Consider the following 16,706-nt stretch of genomic DNA (forward strand, 5'->3'; position numbering starts at 1 on the left):
CAGCCCCTAGAGCCTGGCACTTTGAACTTGGACTTAAAGCCTCCAAATTGTAAGAATAAACTCCTGTTTGTTAAGGCCATCCCATTTGTGGTATATTCCTGTCAAGAGCGGCACCAACTAGAACAACAAGTATTAGCCATTTCGACCCATTTTATATGTACAGTTCCAAACCAGGACAGATCAAACCCACTGCCATCGAGACAATTCTGGCTCATAGTGACCACTGTTGGGTTTCTGAGGTGGTAAATCTTTATGGAAGTAGATTGCCCAGTCTTCCTTCTGCGGAGTGGCTGGTAGGTTTGAACTGCTAACCTTATGGTTAGCAGTCAAATGCCTTAGGCACTTTGCCACCAGAGCTCCTTAGGTACAACTCAGTGACATTAATTCACCATGTTAATTACCTATTTACAGATTTTTTTCATCATTCTTAGCAGAATTTTTTTTTGGGGAATGCAGTGTAGTAAATTACGTAGTGTGGCTTTTCTAGCCATAAGTCTTCGTAAACTCCATGGTGGAATTTGTTGTGAGCAACTCAGTAGCTCCTGATTGCTAACGTTATCCACCTGGGGTATTTCTGTTGACCCAGACGACGCAATCTTTTGTGAAGTTCGCTCAATCTCAGGTGTATAGAATTCTGATGTTGGGAGTGGTTAGTTTGACCACTCTGCCAGGATCAAAGGGAGCCCTTCTAGAGGCAGAAGAAGTATCTCTGACTGCTGGCTGAGAAAGATATGGTGCTGAGAGGAACACGTTCCTGAGAGACATGAGAGACACACGCTGCTGAGAGAGACACTGAGAGACATGCACTGCTGAGAGAGAGATGGAGAGAGACTGTTGGCTGAGGGACAGTGGGCTGAGAGACTGAGTGTGTTCCTGAACTCTAATTGTACCCTGTTGCTTCCCTAATGTCATGCTCCCATGATCTGTGAGTTCTGGTGGCCACTGCAGCTAATTATTGAACCCAGCAGAGAGGTGGTGGGTGCTGCGGGAGGAACGGTTGGTGTCAGGGTTGATGAAAGGCCCGGAGGGAGGCAGCATGTCTGGCCTCACAGGAATAGACCTTGGGCTATTGATGGTGATTCTGTCTTCCTCTTGTGGGATTGGAGGAGGTCAGAAGATGCGGCCTCCTTGCCCCTTTGACAGGGAACTAGAAATGAGTATTTATCTTCAGTGAAAATGTATCTTGGCTACTTGAGAGACATATTCTAGACTGAGCCTTGCTACACACGGTGTGGTGCTTGAATGAGCAACATGGTCATTACCTGAGAGATTGCTAGAAATGCAGAGTCAACGTCTTCATCCATCCTAGACCTAGTACTCAGATTCTGCATTTGAACAATGTTCCCAGGCAATTGTTATGCACATCAAAGTTTGAGAAGCATTAATAGGATTAATATGAAAAATATTAAAAATACAAAAAACCCAAACTCACTGGCATCAAGTCAATTCCAACTCACAACAACCCCCTTTGAGTTTCTGAGGCAGTACTAAAAATTAAAAAAAAATCTATTGGTTTTGGTGTTGTTTTGTGCTTTGGAATCAATTCCACCTCATAGCTACTCCATGTGACAGAATGGAACTGCCCCATAGGGTTTCCTAGGCTGTAATCTTTACGAGAGGGAGCTCTTAGGCACAATGCCTAAGGCATTTGACTGCTATCCAGAAGGTTGGTGGTTCAAACCCCTCAGCTACTCTTAGAAGAATTTTTTTTTTTTTAATTTTACTGTGATTTGGATGAAAGTTTACCGAGCAAATTCGTCTTCCATATAGCAATTCACATACACTTTGTCTCATGATATTGACTATAATCTCCCACAGTGCAGCAGCTCTCCTCCCACTTCCTCCCCATAGCCACTTCTTCCCTGTGTCCTTCCCTCCCATGCACTCTTGCCCCTGAGCTGTCTCCCTGTGCATACACACCCTTTCTATTCTCCCATGAAAATATCTACCTAGTGTAAATGTTCAGCTCATATGCCTGTCTTTTGTTTGGCTGGAAGCCACAGGAATGGATTCAATTCTAGACCTAAAGGGCAGCTAGGGACCATAGTCTCAGTGGTTCCATCAAGCTCTATCAGACCGGCAAACCTGGTCCCCCCCCCCTTTTTTTTTTTTTACAAGTTTTATGATTTTGAGTTTTGTTCCATATTGTTCTTCTACTCTATCCAGGATCTCCTACATAGATCCCCCTCTGAGTGGTTGACAGTGGTAGCTGGGTACCGTCAAGTTCTTCTGGTCTCATAGTCATATAGGCTGCAGATTGGATGGTGTACTGGTTGCTAGGACTAAGTGTTTCCATGCTTTGGTTTTCTTCATTCTTATTTGCTCTGGACGAGGAGAGACCCATCGTTGCATCTAGGTGGCCACTTGCAAGCTTTTAAGATGCCAGTCACTACTCATCAAAGTAGGAAGTGGAACAATGCTTTTGTGAAGTATGTTGTGCTAGTTGAGCTTGATGTCCCCTGTGACCATGGTCCCAAGCCCACAGGTCCAACTACTTGCTCCCTCTGGGTAGATGTCTGTGGCCAAGAAGTGACTACAGCCTTGTCCCTTGTCAGCTCTACGATATAGATATTCTTACAGAGCATAGCAATACACTTGTAGGAACATTGTTTGCCAGCCCTATACGTGGTCTTGGGCATGTTCCCCCTGCAAAGACATACCTAATCATTCATCTTAGCAGAAATTCTTAACAGTGCCCCTTAAGCAACACCTTTCCTTTGCCCTCCACTCTCCACCCCCAGTGACCATGAGTAGATGGTGGTCTCTGTACGTGTGTCGACTGTAGATATTTCATGTAAGTGGAATCATACAACATGTGCCCTTTGGTGTCTGACTTATTTCACTCACAGAATCTTAGCTTGAGGTGCATTTGCCTTTGTCCATTCACGTGGCCTTTTGTGTCCAACAGTGGAGAACACGCAGCTGACCCTGAACCTGCAGACAGAGAACAAAGGCAGTGTTGTCTCAGGCGGAGAGCTGACAATTTTCCTGGACGGGCCGACTGTTGATCTGGGAAGTGTGCCTAATGGCAGTGCCGTGACAGACGGTGAGTGTCGCCCTGCTCCCCAGGGCTGTGCTGGGACGAGGCGTGGCAGGGCTGGGCTGGGGAGCAAGGAGGAATTGGTGAGAGCTTGGTTGTGTAGCAGGCATAACTTGGCTTGTGTGCTGCTCAGGCTGTCCTAGCACATATAGCTAGCTCCGACTCTTGTTTGCATCCTGGTTCAAAATCGTGACGTGGTTTTGTAAGCACTGCCTTCTGATAAAGAACCAAAATGAAACATCAAGTCTTTGTAAGTGTGCTCTTGTTTGGTTTGAGAGCAGAGAAAAACACCTTTTCATCCCACATGAACTTTGGAAAAGAAAACTTCTTTATAAAATGTCGCTTTGACCCATTTTTCTTTTTCCCAGTATAGTTAAATTTCTGCGAGTTTTGAGGGTGTCTTTTCTAGGATGGTCCTGATTGGGAAAGGGAGCCGTGTGTCCTTCTGCAGTATAGCTGCACACGAGCAGAATTCACGCAGGAGCAGGGACATTGGCAGGGTGTCTCCACTCTGTCCTGAATGCCGGCAGTTTGTTTCTTTTGATCTCGTCTGAAATTAGTCACCTTTGGATCTAACAGGAAATTATTTCATGAAGTCTGAGCTCTGAAATGGGTTGGGTTTCTCCATAATTTTCTCACTGAATGTTTTGTTACATATGATGTAACTATGGCACTTTCCCCAAACAGGCTTTCTGTAGCTTCAAGGGGGTGAGGGTTGAGTTCTGACACAGGGCAGTTGTGGTCAGGTAGGCTCTTGGGTTGACTAAGTCTTGACTGCTGAGAAGAACACCTCAACTGGAGTGATGAGACACTGTTGGGGTGCTTTTGGTCAGAGAAAAACAGGCATCATTTACTGATTCGTCTGTCCACACACACATACACACAATTACAATTGAATACTTGATATGTAGTAGGCCCTGGCCTGGGTGCTATGCAGATAGCAATGGCCAAAATCCAAGGTCCTCACTTACTAGCACTTATCATCTACTCAGGGAGTGGGGATAGATATCAAACAAGTTAGCACACAAATAATTATATAATTGTGATTGTGATAAAAACTGTAAAGGGAAAATACGGGGTGGTATGTGATCTCTCCCTTTAGGGGGATCTCATCTAAAGTGAGGGGATTGAGAAGGTGTCTGTGAGAAACCTCATGGAAAGTTCTCATACCTAGGAACATGGAGTATAAGGTGGTGTTACAACAGGTGAATGGGACAGGGCCACATGTGCAAAGGCTCTGAGGTGGGACGAGTGTGGGCTTGGCGGGAACAGAGTCACTGGGTAAATGGGGTGTGGTGAGTAAGGAGAGTGACGGGGTGGGGTCAGAGAGACTGGTCAGCTCAGATCACTCAGGTCATGGTAGGCCTTGGTGAGGATTTTGAACCTCATCCTAAGAAGAGAGAACTGTTGAAGGAATTGTAGTAGGAAAATAGCATGATCTGATCTGGCTTTTTAAAAGCTCTCTGGTTGCACCTTGGAGAAATGCTCCCATTCCTTGCCCCCACTTTGCCCGCTTCACATCTGTTTTCTAGTTCACATTCCTGAGGCTGAAGTTCATTTAATGTACAAGGCAAAATGCTTATAATTGCCACAGATGTTCTCGAACGTCTCGGGGAAGAGAGCAGCTGTGTCCATGGGATGAGCCCCACTCTGTGGTGGCACAGGTCCTTGTCCCTGCTGCTTGTCGTGCTGGTGGCCGCTCACACCCCACCGTAGTGCGTGACCTGAATGGACAGTGGAGTTCTCCTCACGGCTGAGCCTCGAACAGCTTGAGCCTCTCAACTTTCTGTCTTCCCCTGTGCCTGATTCCCTTTCAGGGTCACAGCCACCTTCAAGAGAATCCAGTGGGACAGCTGTAGCTGTGGAGAACCGGCACCAGCCCCCTAGCACCAACTGCTTTGGCGGGAGATCCCGGTAAGACACCCCTTGTTGACGAGCTGGAGCTGAGAAAAAGCTAAGAGCTGTTGAAAACATGTGGGGATGAGGTGAGGGGCAGTTTATGTTAGAATATGCTCAGAAATTTCCAGGGATCACATAATTGCCTTGATATTATAAGGAGGCTCCAAAGGGAGTATAAAAGTCAGGATTTTGGGAAGGGTCAGAGGTCCCTTGGTGAGGCTGGGGTCTGTTGAGTTGGTTATTGGGATACAGAAACTGTGAGGGAGAGCGCTGTGAATAAGGGTCTATGACCTCAGCCAGTACCCGCAGCCTCTTGAGAGCTCTCTCTCAGGACAGCCCTCAGCCCCCCTGGATTTGGTTGTTCTCAGGGTTTGTGAGGTGGCGATGACTGGCAGTTTTGGGTGCGAGGAAAGGCGTGGGTTTGGATCTTTGTCTGTATAGTGTCGTTAGAAGCAGACGTGCCATTTTCCTATTCTGTTTTCTCCAAGTCTCTGCAGAGGTGTCACCTCACACCCTGAAGACCAAGAGTGTTTTTCCATGACTCTAGATGACTTGTAAGGAGCTCTGGTAGCATAGTGCCTAAAGGCACTTGACTGCTAACCAGAAGGCCGGCGGTACAAACCCACCAGCCACTCCTCGGAAGGAAGTTGGAGAAATCTACTTCTGTAGTGATACTGCCTCGGAAACCCAAGGAGGGGTCGCTATGGGTCATGTCTGACTCAATGGCACATAACAACAACAACAACAACAGATGACTTGTAAGATGGGATCAGTAGTTGGATCTCATAGTGTAAAGATCTACAATATCATTGGCAAATCTTGTGTCACCACAGGGAGAATAAACCCACTGCCATTGAATCGATTCTGTCTTACAGCAACTCTGTAGAACAGGGAGAAACTCCCCAGGGTTTCCCAGGGTGTAAATTTTTACAGAAGTAGATTACCTCACCTTTCTCCTGCCGACCCTTCAGTTAGCACTAGTGCTTAACCCTGTGCCACAAGGGCTCCTTAGAGGACTAACAGGTGTTTAGAACTAGAGAAAACAGGGTCTCCTTAGTGGCAAAGAGCTGGGGGGAGGGAGACTGGAGCACTTCCCTCTCTGAGGTGATGCCTGCTGCTTTACTTTGGCACTGGTCACAGCTGTGTTGGTTTTCCAGCTGACTTGGAAAGTTTGTATCAAACAAAACTGACTCCCTTAATTTGAGTTTGGAAAGAGGAGTTCAGGTCTTAAGTTTAGACTTAAATCCTTGACCTGCCGCTCTCTGGCCTTGAAATGCATAGACTCTGATAACCTTCTTGGTTGTAGTTTGGCCTGAGGACTGACAGCTGTTAACACAGCAGCCAGACTTCAGTACAGAATTGAATGAATTTTGCCTTTACTCTGCGGTGGATTGTGCGAGTCAATTGCTAGTGGGCAGAGTAAGCTTCCGGACAGATCAAGCTGCGTGGCCTCCCCAGTAGGCCCAGCTGCTGCAGTACTTTACTGCACCTGACCACCGAGTTCCCACAGGCCCCTGTGAGCCGAGTATTCATCGTTCACACGTAGCCTACTGCTGCTCAGCAGGAAACACATTTGAAAATATCATCCAAAGGCAGTATCTTCTGCGTAAAGTCCCTTCCCCTCTTAGCTGTTGCATTTGTCAAGTGTGCGCACACACTGCTGTAAGCAGTGGCAGAGTTGGGGGTGGTGGTGTCAGACGCTGTTGAGCTGATCCCAATTTGCAGCAACCCCATGTAACCATAGAGCTGCCCCATCGAGTTGTCTAGGCTGTAATCTTTACAGGAGCAGATCTCTAGGTCTTTCCATCACAGAGCCACTGGGTGGGTTTGAACCCCCGACCTTTCAGTGTAGTGTATCAGAGTGTGAGACTTTGGAGTCAGAGACGTGGGTGGAATCTTGGCCTGTTACTGTGGTGCGATGGTGGACAAGCCACTGAGTCTTTTGGAGCCTTAGCTATATCAGGTGTGAAATGGAGATGGTACCACCCACCTCCCAGGATTATTTTAAGGATTACCAGGATGAAGTATGTCCATCTGAGTAATCAGGCTGGGAGGGCTATGGGAGGGGATGCTCGTTTTTCTTTGTGTTTGGTGGAGACAGTTGATAGCTCCTCCTGCTCCCTGCCCTGGAAAGTGCGGCATCAGCAATGTGTTCCCATTAAGAATTATAGTCGGTACCAAATGTGAGTGACCAATATGGCAGCATTGAGGATGAGAAAGACAGAGAGAGTTACATGGGCAGTACAAACAACAAATATGAACCCCTTTGTAAATACAATACTGAGTTGTCAATGAAAGCAAACATGGGTATAGGGACGGATAGATGGGTGAACAAGCTAAACAATTATGTATGTCTAAATGGAGAGTGTATCCAAGATCATATACAGGGTTGGCAGACAATGGGCCTCTCGAAGAGTATGAAGGGATGGACACTGGGAGGAGGTAACTATGGGGAGGAAGTGGGAGGGGAGCTGCTGCATTGTAAATTTTGGTCGATGACATGAGACAGAGTATGTGTGAACTGCTGTATGAAAAGTGAATTTACTCTGTAAATCTTCACCCAAATCCTAATTAAAAAAAAAAAAGAATTATAGTCAGGAGGCTATGGAGTTGGACTTTCCAGATCTCAAGGACAGGCCTCTGCTGTCCGTGCTTTCTGGGGGCAGCAAGAATGGTGATGGGCTTCTGCCTGCTGCTCTCAGACAAAATATTTAGCTTCACCGTCTGCAAGGTGGGTTTTCCTTGGACGTGGGTGTCACGCCCTGTGAGCGGCACAGGTGCTCTGACGTGGTTGTGAGGGAGAGTCCGGCAAGCCAGAGTTGCCTTTTCCTCCCCTTCCTTCTCCTGCTTTATAATCACAAGCCCCAGGGAGACTAGGGTTGCGAGGGGGTTTTACCTCAGGGATTCACCTGCCTGAGTTCATCCAGTGCGGACGTTGCCAGCTGAGCAAGGGCTCAAAGCTCCATTCCTTAGTGAGATCCTCCTGCTTGTTACGAAGAAGGAGATGAACCATCTATAGTTGTTTTACTTGGTCTCCCACGTGGATGTTGGTACGGATGACCACTGGCACTTCACGTAGCCTCACCGTGTTTGCAGACAGGCTGCGGTACTGTGCAGTGAGTGGGTTTGTTTCTGAAGAAAGAAAGAGTTTATGTAATAAACTGTGGTCTGGTCCTGCACTGGAACACTATTGCACAGTAAAAAGGGGTGAATGATGGTTCTTTCAGTGGGGGGGAGGCTCAGGAGTATCATGGTGAGCAAGAGAAGCAGGTCAGAGAACAAATGCACAGTCTGACGCCATTTATGGAAAGTTTAACCTGCAAAACTGAACAATAGGCTTTTTTTTTGTGATGGGTACCTTCAGAGTTGGTAAAACTATGGTAAAAAAAAGGAAGGGAATAATTAGCTGTGCATTCTGGCGAATGGTCCTTGTTTTGGGGAAGGGCAAGAGCATAATGAAGAAAGGGCACACAGAAAGCTTCTACAGTGACGGCTGTTTCTTAGCCTGGTGGCAGGTCCTCAAGTGTTCCTTTCTTTGATATTCTTGGACGGAGTGTATATTTAGTATATTGTTTTGTGTGAGGTGGGGTGGTGGCAGTGCTGTCAAGTGGATGGCGACTCGTGGCCACGCCGCGTGGCAGAGAGCTGCCCCAGGGGCTGTCCTGTTGTGATCCCTCCAGGAGCGGGTCCAGGTCTTCTTCCCATGGAGCTGCTTACTGGATGGGTTTGAACCGCTCATCTTTCCGTTAGCAGCAGAGTGCTTAACTGGTTGTACCAGGACTCCTTTCTTTTGTGTACATGGTCTGTTTTACAATAAAAGATGAACAAAGTCATCTACCAACCTAAGGAAACCGAACTGTGATGATACTGGGCTGGAGAAATCGTTGTCTGCTGTTGACACAGACAGATTTCGGAATTCAGAATTCCTCTAGGCGCAATACTGACCACTGAAATTTTCTTCTAGCCACTTTATATACGGAGGCGTATAGCCAGTGCTTCCGAATCAGTGTTCCGTGTTAGCCTTTTAATACTCTGCTTCTGGCACTTAAAAATCTCAGCTTAAGGGTAGTGTTTGCACAAGGAGATAGCTGGTAGCTGGGCAGGGGTGGTGGCGGAGGGAGTGCATGGGAGGGAAGGACCCAGGGAACAGGTAACTTCAGGAAGGAAGTGGGAAGAGAGCTGCTACATTGTGGGGGATTGCAGTCAATGTCATAAAACAAAATGGGTATGAACTGTGTGGAAAACGAATTTGCTCTGTAAACTTTCATCCAGATCACAACAACAACAACACAAATCTCAGCCTACGCGGTAGGTCCCCGACCTGAGAATCTGATTTGGGAGGTGGGGCAGTGGGTTCAGATGAAAGCTTGCCACGTTTTCAGGAAGGATGTCTGCCAGACAGTGGATCAGGTCAGCCCTGTCGTGATGCCCTGAGATAGCTAGTCTGTGCTGTTTGGTGTTTGATTGGAGTGGGCACAGTGCTGGTGAATACCCAGGATTAGCGTGCCATCCTGCCCCCTGTACTTGGCCAGTGTTCCCTGTTCTGCTGTAGTAGTAACTCACTGCCATCAAGTCGGATCGACTCACAGCGACCGCTCCTTGGAGTGTCTGCACTAATTGGCACAGGGAGTGCCTACCACATCCTTTAATCATTCCCCCGGTGTTGATTTTAGTTTGCTGGAGTGAGGGCTGACTTTGGGACCCTTGCATAAGTCAATTCAGGCACCGTGGTTTAAAGACCTAATATATGCCTGATATTGTACACACACGACACTGGGTGAGCCAGAAACATGGCCTCTGCTCTCCGCAGTGTGTTTCCTGTCTCCATGATGGAAGATATGTTTATTAAACAGGCAAATAAAACTACACATGCTGTGGAGAGGGAAAGACTGAGCAGAGAGTGGGACAGGGGCAGAGGCACTGTTCTCCGTTGTCCAGTGGTTCAACGCAGTGTCTTAGCTCCAAGAGCTGAGACCCAGTGCGCGAATGTGGAGGGAAGGAGGACCTAGCAGAGGGATCCTGCCCTTGGCGGTTCTCATCAGTTACTTGGGGAGGAATGGTTGTGAAATTCCAGACTGAATAGTGGAAAGCCAGGGTGTCTGGATTCAGCTAAGTGCTGGATTCTTAGTTACCTGAGATTTTTTTCTTTCTTTCTGGTGATTATATGAAGTCAGGGAGTTAAGACCAAATCAAGTGATGAATGAAACCTAGGGCCGTCTGTGAGCTCGCCGCCCTTCCAAACATGTCTTGAAGATTTCTTCTCACTTGAATAACTGGCTCCACAGTCTCTGGTCCATGTAGATTTTTGTAATCATGCAGGAAATGGAACAAAGCAGTGGAAGAGTGCATTTAATTGCTGTTTAGGGTTGTGGAGGTTTTCGTTAATAGGAGATGTTGGTTAAGAAGCTGTGAGAAAGAGGCTTAGCTTTTTTTCCTTCACCGTGCATATACGCACTTAGGTTATTTTGTGGATTTTGTATGTGAATCTGATGAACATCTGCATGGGAAGGGCAGGAGGCTTTGCATTTGTCTGTGCCCTGCCTCTGATGTCAATATTGACCAGAGCTGGTCAGAGTCTGCACTTTAACAAGCTTCCCCCCACGATTCTTTTACACATAAAAGTTTCAGAACTTCTTGTGATAGAGTTTTTATTCTCCTTCCTTTATACCTTTCTATTTCATCCTTCTTTGATGAGGACATAACATGTTTATTGACTCCCTTGCCTTGGCATTAATGATCTCTGAAGGTTTAAAGGAGCTACACTCTTGGAGACTCACAAAGCCCCAAGGTCTCTGGCGAGCTCTATATAGCACATCATCTGTGCCTGCAGACAGCCTATCCCAGAAAGGAAAGAAAAATAAACGAAGCCGGGTGTTAGTCTGTTGGGAACACTTCTGGAAGTCCTGGGAGGGCCAGGGGAGAACCGGGAAGCAAAGCAAACCGGGAAACAGGGAGAGATGGGAGCAGGGCCTTCGGGCACCAGGCCATTCTCTCAGTCATTGTTGGCTACTGCCACCTCCCTTCAACTGAGGTGACTAAAAGCTACTTGATTTGGCTCTGCAGTTATTTGGAGATGTCACCCTGTCAGCATGAAACAGAATTTAACACCTTCACAGTTTCCATGCAGGGCTCCCACCCAACAGCTTTTCTTAAAATCTGGTTCCAGCCTCATTTCTGTTGCTAAAGAAGAGAAAGGAATAAGAAAAAGGAATGAGTGTAATTCATTTATTCATTCATTGATAACTAAGACACAGTCCCTGCTCACAGGCAGCTTGCAGGGCTCTGTTCTGAGCAATCGGCGTATATGGAATAGGATTGAGACTGGGCATTAGGGCTCCACTGCATTCTCAAAGCCAGGCATCGAAAGCAATCATGACAATTAATTACACATTGATTTGTATGCTATACATTAGTTGTAATGATGTTATCACTAGACGCTAATTGATTCAGATCTGTTGAGTTCACAGGTCTCACTGAGCATTTCTTTTGTGTGTACTGGAAAGTGGGTTATGAACTGTTCATGAACCAGGAGGAAGTAAGGCAGATACCTGCAGTTGAAGGCCATACTCATTCCATAAACAGTGACTGCCAAGCCCAGAGCCAGGTCAGGTGATAACAATAAAGTCATGGTCCCTGACATCAAGGCCTCTAGTAGGAGACAGCCATGCAATGACATTTCCAGTTGAGTATGATGAACCCCATCATGGGGCTGAGTACAAGTGTAAGAGAAACATAGTGGAAACTTAACCTAAATCCACCCGAGGGAGCTAACATATTTGAGCTGTATCTTGAAGGAGTTTGCCAGACAAATGAAATGGGGTTCAGGGAGATTATTCCAGGCAGAGAGAATAACATGGGCAAATGCAAGGAAGAATGAGAGAATTTGGCCTATCTGAGGAAATACAAGTCATTTGGTAATGCTGATGTGTAAGATATTGTGGATGATTACTGGTAGTTCACAGGCCAAGTCTGGCATGCCACCTGTTTTTATAAATAAAGTTTTATTTGAATACAAAAACAAAACAAACAAACCCAAACTCACTGCCATCGAGTTGAATCCGACTCATAACGACTCCTCCTTGGATTTCTGAGGTGGTATCTCTATGGAAGTAGATTGCCCAGTCTTCCTTCCAAGGAGTGGCTGGTGGGTTTGAACCGCCAGCCTCTGGTTAGCAGTCAGATGCCTTAGGCACTGTGCCACCAGAGCTCCCAAGTTGAATGCAGACACGCTTATTCATATTCATTTTGTCTATGGCTACTTTCATGTTACAATGGCAGACTTAAGTAGTTGTGATAGAGACCGCGTAGCCTACAAAGCCTAAAATATTTATCTGGCCATGTACAGAAAAAGTTTGTCAATCCCTGCTATAGGAGATGGTAAGAAGTTAAGGTCAGTTCACAAAGGGCCTTTTTATGCCTTACTAAGGATTTTCAATTTCATTCTTTGGAGATGGGGAGCCACTAGAGTTTGAGCAAGGGCATGTTGTGGTATTTCTATGATAAATTTTTCAGGAAAGCAGTCTGATAGAAGAATTTGAAGCTCCATCAGAAACAGGAACCACTCTAAGTATTTCAAGCAGAAAAGGATTTAATATGGGGAATTAAGTGCTTATAAAAATCGTTGCATGGGCTAGAGGAACAGAAGTGAGGGGCCACCCCGGGATCCTGGGTTTCAAGGTCAAAAGCGCGGCAGTTGCAGTGCACATGTCAGGAGACTGCTGCTGCCCCTCCATCTACCTTATGTCACAAAACTGATGTACAGGCAGTGAAGCGTGGGGTCTGCAGGAGGCCCCGCTGGTCACCACCATGAGAAGTGGTCACCGCCTTCGTCTGCTTTCCAGGTCTCTTGCAAGAGCTTCTCATTGGCTGAACCTAAATCACATCCAGAGCCTAGCAGTAAGGGAGGTTGGGAGTTGTCTGCCCTATAGTTAGGGGACAGGAGAAAGAAAGGGTTATGTAAAATAGAAGAGAGTGGGAAATCCGACAAAATAAGGGTTGAGACTAGAATCGGGACCAATAAGAGGACTATTGTAGTAACTGGTGAGGTAGGAATTAATGACTAGCCTTGGCCAGTGGCAGAATACAGACAGAAACACCCAGGAGGTACAGTGTAATTACTGGGCAGGACTGAGTGACTAGACTAGAAGGGAGGAATAGAGGTGACTGACTGCCAAGCTCCATGATGTCATTCATGGAGATAAGAAATGCAGGAGTGGGAGGAACTTACGAGCTGCTGTTGCCCCTGTGATGGCTGGAGTTGGTATTGAGAAGGCTCTATGGAACTGAAGCATTTGGCTACTAACCAGAAGGCTGGCAGTTCAAACCTTCCAGCTGCTCCATGGAAGAAAGAGGAGACGCTCTGCTTCTGTAAAGACGTACAGTCTTGAAAAGCCTGTGGGGGCAGTTCTGCTTCGTCCCCCGGGGTCGCTATGAGTCGGAATCGACTTGATGGCGGCGGGTTTGGTTTTTAATATGGAACAATGATATTGTGTGGGTCTGGCACAGTCATTTCTCTGAAGTGTGTCTACAGGAGGAGGAATGAAAAACGAACTTAAGAGACAGAGAGAGAAACATTGTATTCCTGTCGGTGAACAATGTAAGGCTTAACACAATTCAGGGCACAGGAGTGGTCGTCCTGCTTTTCAGCGCTAGAGAACTGTGATAGAAAAAAGGAAAGGTTTTAGAGCAAAGCAGTAAAACAATTACAGGCTTGTGAGAAATGATTTTTCAGTCTTAAGAGCTTGGGTAGCTCGGCACATGCTGGTGGAAGACCGAGCAGAGCCGATGTGGACGGCAGGGAAAGGGGGACTGCCTGCGCCATCCAGTTTGTGGCCGTGGTTTGCTGCCCTGAGGTTTGACTTCTCCTTTAGGATTCTGTTGGAATTGGATAGCCCCTTTCGAAAGAGCCAAAGCCTGTGAGGGTGGTGATTTGAGGTCTGGTTAAGGGACTGCCTGTATGAGGACATACTCAGTAGCCTAAACAGAATGACTTAAAAATGTCTGTATTTAGATTTTTCGTTTTACATAGAACTGAAATACAGGACATGGCTCTAGGTTTCATGTGTCACTGGTTTCATGGAGTTTTAGGCACCCTTAACTTACTGGAAGTGTAGGGAGGTGTTGATCTCAGTGTGCTGTGGATCTCTCATCTTTATTTCCCGTTTATTTATTCCTTCACTTCCGTCTAGGTTCTGCCCTTACCAGTCTGCCAAACTTACAGCCACGTAGGTCCGCCTGACCCATCTCAGCGTTTAACGTTGTGGACGGTTCTTTCTATAATAATGCCAAAACTCAAAGTACTCGTCTCTTTTTCTGGTTTTATGGTCATGAATTAAAAAAATAAAAAATAAAAATCCATGCAAAATACATCAGAATGTATGGCATAAAGAGCAGGTAGCAGTATTAAATAGAGCAGTCAAGAGAGGCATAGTTTAGAAAACCAAAACCAAACTCACTGCCGTGGAGTCGATCCTTACTCATAGCGACCCCTCCTTGGGTTTCCAGGGCGGTATCACTACAGAAGTAGATTGTCCAGCCTTCCTTCCGAGGAGTGGCTAGTGGGTTTGAACCACTAGCATTCTGGTTAGCAGTCAGCCTTAGGCACTATGCCACCAGAGCTCCTTTAAACAGGGAGTTGACGAAGGTAAGGTACCAAGGGGACAGAGTGTCAGGGCATACATAGGAATGGCTGCTGCACAGACCTTAAGGTGGGTGTGCGCCTTTTGAGTTAAAGGGAGGTAGTCTGGCTAGAGTGGGGTATGTAATGGGAGGACCAGATTCCTGTCTATGAATTTCTGCTTTGTATAGTTCAGGGAAGGTGGTCTGGTGGCATAGAGGTTAAAGCATTTGACTGCTAGCCGTAAGGTCAGGGTTTTGAAGCCACCAGCTGCTCTGTGGGAGAAGGATGGCCACATGCTTCTGTAAAGACTTGCAGCCTTGGAAACCCTGTGAGACAGTCCTACTCCATCCTTTAGGTTGCTATGAGTTGAAATCAACTCGATGGCAGTAGGTTTGTTTTTGTTGTTGTTATAAAAAAAAAAACCCTCACTGCCATCGTGTCATTTCCGGCTCAGCAACCCCCATTGGGTTTCTGAGGCTGTAAATCTTTATGGAAGTAGATTGCCCAATCTTCCTTCCTCACAGCAGCTGCTGGGTTTGGGCCATTGACCTTCTAGTTAGCAGTCAAGTCTCTTTTCCACTACACCACCAATTGTTGCTGTTGATGTTAGGTGCCATTGAGTCATCTTGACTCATAGTGATTCTGTGTACAACAGAACGAAACACTGCCCAGTCCCCCACCAGCTCCACGATCCTTGCTATACTTGAGCCCATCGCTGCAGCCACTGTGTCAATCCATCTTGTTGAAGGCCTTCCTCTCTTTCATCGACCTCCACCTTACCAAGCATAACATCCTTCTCCAGGGAATGACCAAAGAAGGTAAGACGACGTCTGCCCATTCTCACTTCCAAGGAGCATTCCGGCTGCACTTCCTCCAAGACAGATTTGTTAGATCATTTAGCAGTCCATGGTGCTTTCAGCATTCTTCGCCAGCACCACAGCTCAAAAGCAATTCTTATCTTTGGTCTTCCTTATTCATTGTCCACCTCTCAAATGCGTATTAATCAAAAACCAAAAACCAAACTCACTGCCATCGAATCATACCCTACTCATAACAACTCCTCCTTGGGTTTCCGAAGCAGTATCACTATGGAAGTAAGTTGCTCAATCTTCCTTCTTCCGAGTGGCTGATGGGTTTGAACCTCCAGCCTTCTGGTTGGCAGTCAGATGCCTTAGGCACTACACCACCAGAGCTCCTTGCATATGAGGTGATTGAAAATACTGTGTGGCTTGTGTCAGGTGCACCTTAGTCTGCAAGGAGACATCTTTGCTCTTCAGCACTTCAAAGAGGTCCTTTGCAGCAGATTTGCCCAGTGCTATATGCCATCTGATGTCCTGACTGCAGCTTCCATTGGCTTCGATTGTAGAACCAAGCAATGTGAAGTCTTTGACAACTTTAATCTTTTCTCCATTTATCATGATGCTGCTTATAGGTCCAGTTGTGAGGATTTTTGTTTTCTTTATGTTGAGATGTAATCTATACTGCAGACTGTATTTTCCAATCTTCATCAGTAAGTGCTTCAAGTCATCCTCACTTTCAGCAAGCAAAGTTGCGTCGTCAGTGTTATCACAGGTTGTTAATGATTCTTCTTCCAATCCTGATGCCACATTCCTCTTCATATAGTCCAGCCTCTCGGGTTATTTGCTCAGCGTACAGATTTATTAAGTATGGTGAAAGGATACACCACCACCACCAAAGCTCCTTTTATTTTATTGGGTACACAATACAAATTTGAAATTTTTATATTTTACTGGTAAGTTGAACTTTTTATCCTTTTTTGATGCATTTTGTCTTAAAATTCATTTGGTCTGAGCAATAAAAAGGAACAAACTTCTAACAACTTGGATGAATCTCGGAAACATTTTGCTAAGTGCAAGAAACTGGATACAAAATGTTATATATTGAATGATTCCATTTGTATGATGTTGGGAAAGGCAAAATTAGGGGGGGAAATGCAGCCGGCAATTGTTGGGGGTTGAAGAGAAGGACTGATTATAAAGGGGCACCAGGAAACTTTTGTGGGGTGATGGGAATGGTCTTAACTGTGGTCATTGTAACACAGCCATGTACAGTTGCTGATAGTCATCAAACTTTACCCTGAAAAAAGTCATATAATTTCTAGACGATAGAGTCAGGTTATATTTTTTT

The 16,706-nt window shown here is 46.1% G+C and overlaps 1 protein-coding gene across 1 annotated transcript in view; it reads left to right on the forward strand.

Annotated features, from left to right (window-relative positions):
- The window catches only part of WWP2 (WW domain containing E3 ubiquitin protein ligase 2), a 151,986-nt gene that overhangs the window by 40,851 nt on the left and 94,429 nt on the right, over positions 1–16,706 (forward strand). The window contains exons 4-5 of the mRNA XM_007940315.2: positions 2,909–3,046; positions 4,858–4,954. Coding sequence (XP_007938506.1) covers positions 2,909–3,046; positions 4,858–4,954 — 235 coding nt within the window. The remainder of the gene's footprint in view (positions 1–2,908; positions 3,047–4,857; positions 4,955–16,706) is intronic.

This window comes from Orycteropus afer, unplaced genomic scaffold, assembly GCF_000298275.1.
Source record: "Orycteropus afer afer isolate SDZICR_OR568_19922 unplaced genomic scaffold, OryAfe1.0 scaffold00067, whole genome shotgun sequence".
Classification (NCBI taxonomy): Eukaryota; Metazoa; Chordata; class Mammalia; order Tubulidentata; family Orycteropodidae; genus Orycteropus; species Orycteropus afer.